This window comes from Pteropus alecto, unplaced genomic scaffold, assembly GCF_000325575.1.
Source record: "Pteropus alecto unplaced genomic scaffold, ASM32557v1 scaffold17, whole genome shotgun sequence".
In the NCBI taxonomy this organism is placed as follows: Eukaryota; Metazoa; Chordata; class Mammalia; order Chiroptera; family Pteropodidae; genus Pteropus; species Pteropus alecto.
Window position 1 is genome coordinate 518416 of NW_006440645.1, and position 6450 is coordinate 524865.

Consider the following 6450-nt stretch of genomic DNA (forward strand, 5'->3'; position numbering starts at 1 on the left):
CTCTGCGGTTAGACGGTCTGGCCGAGGGGAGGAGCTGAGATCAGGGTGGAGGACTAGGCTGTCCCTGAGATTCGAGTCCAGGGGCGCGGCTGTACGCGCCACCCAGAGCGAATTACAGAGCCTGGCACGAGTTAGCACACAAGACGCGTGGGAGAGCAGCCTTTCAAACACCGTTAAGGTCGGGCCTGTCTAAGTCTGGGGTCAGTTGGCTCAACCTCGTGCCCGACCCGGGGCCTTTGACGAGAGAACGGGGCTCTTATCGGTTCTTGTGCGGGAGGGCCAGCAGGTGAGCCAGCAGGTGCTTTTCTGCAGTGAACATGTTCTGTTCTGTTGACCACTTATCTGTTTTTTCTGCAGAAAATACAAATCAACTGAACCATTCAAAAATTTTTTTTTTTTTTTTTTTTTACAACGGCCACTGAAATATCCTAAAATTTAACGAAGAAATTTGGAGTTCAGGGCTTATAAAAAGGATAGAGAGGAAGAGAGGGGTTGGGGAGAAGGCGGCTGTTATCTCAGTCCTACCAATTTTAGAGGCAAGAAAAAGGCTGTTTTTTCTACACATAAATCGGAGCCATTTTACTGACACTAGTGGCTTTTATGAACCCCCACTGACAAAGTCACATTTCAGTCTCCGAGCTCTTAAAATTTAATTTATTTAGTTTATCAAGCCAAAGTCTTGATGTCGAATTTCACTTTTTATCTTAGTCCTTGTTTATGGCTGATAGATTTAATGCTTCCAGTATTTTCCTCAAGTAGCTCTGTTAACAAATAAAAACAGTTTGTTAGTAGTCACAAAAACAAGCACTACATTTTCTTTTCCTTCATATTTCAGAAGGGTTTTACTCCCCTACATGTGGCAGCCAAGTATGGAAGCCTGGATGTGGCAAAACTTCTCCTGCAACGGCGTGCTGCCGCGGACTCTGCGGGAAAGGTACCGCCGCTCAGTGCCGAGTGTTGCGCGTGGCCCAGCCGTGTGGGAAGCAGTGGCAGGAGCGAGGGAGGTGTCCGCCTGTGACCTGTCCCCGTGCGCCCTGGCTCAGAAGGCGCTCGGCCGCGCCTCCGACCTGTGCTCTCGCCACAGCAGGCCCAGAGCGCTCTTCTACCAAGAGGAGGCCCCTGCGAAGTTAGCGTCATTCTCACAGAGCAGTTCAGACTTTCGTTTGTGGCCGTGCGCTTTGTGGTCTCGACCGGGTACTTTCAGGTTTAGCATAGTTTCTAATATGTGATCATTAGGTATTCGTTTGCTTTGATTCGTTTGTTCCTATTGACTACATTAACTAGTTAACTTGGACTTAAAATCGGTGTCCGTTGCCGTACATTCTGGTCGCTTGAGGGCCGCTAATGCTCACTTAATGCTGGAACCTAAACACCCTCCACAGAACGGCCTGACCCCGCTCCATGTTGCCGCTCACTATGACAACCAGAAGGTGGCGCTGCTGCTGCTGGAGAAGGGCGCGTCCCCTCACGCCACCGCCAAGGTGAGGACTGCACGACGGTCTGCGGACCCCACGGCACGTGGGAGTGGTTTTGAAACACGCAGCATGGCAAGCTCCAGCTCGTCCTGTAGAGGCTTTGGGTCCTGGACGGTGGAAAGCAGAGCGTCATGCCGAGGGCACGAGACTGACTGCATCTGTTCTTAGCACCGCGTCCGGAGCACGGCGTTCAGTTTCGGGTCGCACAGTCTAAGAGCAGTGTTGACAGTGTTGAGCGTCAGTGCAGAGCAGTCCCCTCCATGCAGGGAGTCTGGAATGGGGGCCCGTCAGGAGGAGGCGAGGCCCGGGAAGGTTAGCCTGGGGAAGAGAAGGCCGCGGGTATTCAGGGAAGGCCCCAGAGCAGAGAAGCCTGGAGATCGCAGGCTTTGGAGGCTTTGTGTCCATGCCTGTCTCACAGTAGAAATGGAGTACCTGCTGACATGGGTCACAAAGATTTGGGTGTCATTGCATGCAAACTTGTGATGGGAAGAATTTGTATTTCCCATAGGCTCCCTTTTAACTTTTCTGTGGATGAGACATGCTGTTTCCTTCAGAGAGATGTAGTAGGGCACTCGCTAGGCTTACAACGTGTGTTGGTTTTGTTTTGTGTACTTTTCAGAATGGCTACACTCCTTTACATATTGCTGCCAAGAAGAATCAGATGCAGATAGCTTCCACGCTGCTGGGCTACGGAGCGGAGACGGACACTGTGACGAAGCAGGGCGTGACCCCGCTCCACCTGGCGTCCCAGGAGGGGCACTCAGACATGGTCACCTTGCTCCTGGAAAAGGGTGCCAACATCTACACGTCAACCAAGGTACTCCACTTTGTCCCCTCACCTACCTACCTACCTGCCTGTCTACCTGCGTGCCTGCCTACCTGCCTACTAACCTACCTACCAACCACCTACCAACCACCTCCCTGTCTACCTACCAGCTGCCTGCCTACCTGCCTATCTGTCTACGTACCTACCTACCATCCACCTACAGGTGTTATAGATGACGCGGTGTGTTTTCTTCCTCAGTGTGCCCTCTGCTCCCCTTCTCTCTGTAGAGTGGACTCACAGCTTTGCACCTTGCCGCCCAGGAAGATAAGGTGAATGTTGCTGATATTCTCACCAAGCACGGGGCCGACGAGGACGCCCACACGAAGGTATAGCGCACCACTGTCATTGTCATGGTGCTTCCCGACCTGGAAGTTCCCGGTAGCCCCATCAAGCCACCCGAGTCCACGACCCCCTCCTCAGAAGGCATTTGGAATTGGTTACGAGCGTCCTGCCCACAGATCTGTATTGGGTCTCCCTTTTTGCTGGAACCGAGTCCAGCTGGATAGCACGGGATCAGGACTCTGACCAGAAGACCCCGTCGTGCAGGCCGAGGCTGCCCTCCCTCCCCTCTCGCCCTGCGAAGAGGGCCTGCTGTGCTCTTGCTGGACTTGCTCGCCCCACGCCCTTGGCGGGAAGGGCTTTTCCTTCTCTGGCTTAGACTCCTCAGCCCAGGCTACTGAGTTCAGCACCATGTCCTCCGATCCTGCTGTGCGCCCTCCGCCCCGCCCCGCCCCCCGGCCGTTTGCAGACGTTTTCATCTGCGCCTCTCTGAGCGTTTTGCCAGATCGTCACACACGTGTCAGATCTCCTTGCTGGCATGAAGCGCCTTGTGCTCCGGGGTCCGCTCCCACCCATGTGTGTATCCACAGGAGGCAAACATCATCTGCTCAGAGATGTTTGTACCCCCCAGGGGAATTTCTCCCCATCCATCCTGTCGGAACCCCTCTCCCCTAAGATTTAACCACGTCTCTTGTCATTTGCAGCTGGGTTACACGCCTTTAATTGTGGCCTGTCACTATGGCAACGTGAAAATGGTGAATTTTCTCTTGAAGCAGGGAGCCGACGTCAACGCGAAGACCAAGGTGAGCGCTCGTCTGCTTTCTCTTCTGTCCGGGGGAGGGTTCGCCACGGGGCCCTCCGCCGGCTCGCCGCTGTACCAGTGTTTTCTTTTTAGTCCTTCTGACGTGATTTGGAATTCGCGATGTAGTTTTGTGCTATCGTTTGAGACTTTACTTTCTAATAACCTCCGGCCGCTGTGCAGGTTAGCTTCAGAATTTTGATTCTAAGGTTAAAGTAGCTGACAGCGAGTCGCCCCTTTATTGCGGGTCACGGTAGGTGCTAGACTGTCTCAGCGCTGTGGCCGCTGTTTCTGTTCCAAGGCCTCAGCCCCTCCCCAGAGGAGAGGCAGACGCACCCCAGGCCGTGGGCCTTTTCTTTGCAAGAACATGCATATTTATTAAATGCGTGCTGTGAGTCGTCCATGGGTTATACATTTTAAATCAAATTGTCCCTAAACGATCTCACAGTCAGATGCTGTCACTCTCTGTGTCACGCCCTGAGTTTAAATGACTTGCCCAAGGCCCCAGAGCACACAGGACCAGAGCCAGGCTGGAGCCGGGCCGGGGCCTGAGCGCTCTGCAGCGGCGCTCCGAGCCCACGGCGCAGGGTCTGGCGCCCTCTTCGCCATCACTGTCCTCCCTGCTGTTTATCCCACTCTGTCACAGCTTGCTGCTTCCTGACCAGTCACCCTTTTGCATTCTTTCCAGCCTCTGTAACGTGACCTGACCTGGCGGAACTCCCAGGTGACACCACGACTCCCACACAGCAGTCCGTTACTGCCACACGCTCCCCCGCTGCCAGCTCCCATTGTGCTCGCGGCCTCCTTCGCCTGCATGCCATCCCCTTTGGCCATTTAAATCTCCCCCAGCCTCACACGACACCCTGTCACACTTTCTCCAGCGGCTTGAACATTTTATGATGGCAGTGCCCTATGAAGAACAATAGGGCTGTTTTAAAAACTCACTCATAAAACATTTTGTATTAGTAGTACATACTTTGAATCCCTCTGTTTTGGTTCCGTGTGATAAGTCTCCTCCAGTCACCCCTCAGGGGGCCCGCTCCCCAAACAGCAGGAGACTGTTGTAAACTGAACCTACAGTGTCATATAGCCTTTAAATTCATTTCTTTTTTTGTTGTTGTTAAAAATATTTTTTTAAATTTTTGACCCCCTTTGCCCATTTCTCCCACCCCAATCCCCTGCCTTTGGCAACTAACTGTCTGTTCTCACGTGTGCGTATTTATCACAGCGTCTTTATCTGCGCCCTCTTCACGGACTCAGGTGGTTGCCACGTCTTGACCGTTGTGAGCACAGGCGTGCGGATTCCTTTTCGAGCTAGTGTTTTCATTTTCTTTGGCTGAATACCCAGGAGAGGGATTGCTGAATCACATGGTGGTTCTATTTTTCATTTTCGGAGGCTCCTCCTGACTGTTTGCCACAGTGGCTGCATCCATTTCTATTCCCACCCTTCCCGCCCACTCTGTCACGTTTGGGCTGTCACGTGTGCGATATTTTAGTGTGCGAGGCCTGGGTTGGAAGTTCTTGGGGAAAATGCAGAGCTGACTTGATTCCACCTGTTTTCCCAGTGGCATCTGAAGGGCCTTGTTCAGCAAAGCAAGGTCCGGATGTGACACTGCACCTCCATGCATGCAGAGTGTCCCAGGACGAGGAGAAATGCAGAGGACAACATGCAGTCCGAGGAGAGGCGTGCCTGTGTGCTGCGTCTGGTCGCAGTCAGCAGCCCCTAGTCACAGCTGTGGGGTGGGCGCGAGTGAGTCAGCGTGAGCGCACTGAGGGCTTCCCAGCCACCCTTCCAGATGCTGCTAATGAGAAACAGAAGTTTTGGAACTTGGTCTCTGTATCATCTAAGGAGCAGAAACCAAATCACGTCTGTACATCAGCATAAGCAATATAGGGTAAAGTTAGTTTTAAATGATAAGTAATGACATTAACATGTAGGATTCAGAATTTCTGATCTGACTCAGGCAAGAGAGGCTGCTGCTAGTCGCCTGAGGTTCTTGAGCTCTCGTGACATCGGACTTTGAGGCGAATTTCAGGCTCGCATCTGAATTCTCGGGTGCTTTTGCTGAGTCAGCTCACATGGCAGCACTAGGACAGACATTCTCGTTGGAAGGCAGGTATTCTCCTGGGAGGCAGAATGCAGCAAGGCAGTGAGACCGGCAGAGAGAGCTTGAGCGTGACATTTCCCGTGTTGCTTTTGTTGTCGTCGAGTGTTGATAGTTGAGCAGTTACAACATTTGGGAGACAGACATCCTGTCTAGATAACATTGTCTGCCAACCTGGGTTTGATCTGTGTGCAAATGGACAGTTGGTTGAGTGAAAAATCTCATTTTAATTTTTCTGGTTTTTCAAACATAAACTGTAGGTTTTACTTGCTTTTGGAAGTAAATATATCTTTTCATGTATCTTCGGTGGTTAGATACATAACTCAAAGGTTATTCTTTGAATAAACACCTCAGAGTTTTTTCACATAGAATGACATTTTTGTAGAAGGAATTGAGTTTGCTTCCTCACATCGCATGTGTAACCATAGTTACTAAAGTAGTTCTGTTGCTATGACAATGTAAACATAAGTATGGCCTTTACTATTCAAACATTCGTGACTGGCCTAAAAATTTGGAAAAGTGAACTTGTTTTATGGGACTATTAGTTGCTTGAAATTAGGATGAAATCCTGTAACATTGGCTTGGGGCAAACAGATTCGATTAATTATATGATAATTTGCAAAGAGGTTTCAGAGCTTCAGCGTGAAGAGGACGTTCTCATTGTAAAATATGCTGTAAAGATCATAGAGCTCTTCAATAAGAAAGAAAAGTGTTTTCTAGCATCTTCATGTAACTTTAGATGGACGAAAGAAAAATTTCTTGGGTGACATATTTGATCCTTCCCCAAACTTGAAACCTTAGCCATTTCCATTTTATAAACAAGGAAACTGAGGGGCCCAGGGGTTTAGGGACGTGCGTCTGGGGCTCCTAGCAAGGCGGGCCGAAGGTGGTGGGCTAAGCCCCAACCAAACGGTCACTCAGAAGCCCGTGAGCTGCTGCACACAGCCCTGGTAGACGCACGGACCT

The 6450-nt window shown here is 51.0% G+C and overlaps 1 protein-coding gene across 1 annotated transcript in view; it reads left to right on the forward strand.

Annotated features, from left to right (window-relative positions):
• Positions 1-6450, forward strand: part of ANK2 (ankyrin 2) — a 281207-nt gene that overhangs the window by 203788 nt on the left and 70969 nt on the right. Inside the window, 5 exon segments of the mRNA XM_025050926.1 lie at positions 836-934; positions 1383-1481; positions 2095-2292; positions 2529-2627; positions 3285-3383. Of these exon segments, the coding sequence (XP_024906694.1) occupies positions 836-934; positions 1383-1481; positions 2095-2292; positions 2529-2627; positions 3285-3383 (594 nt within the window).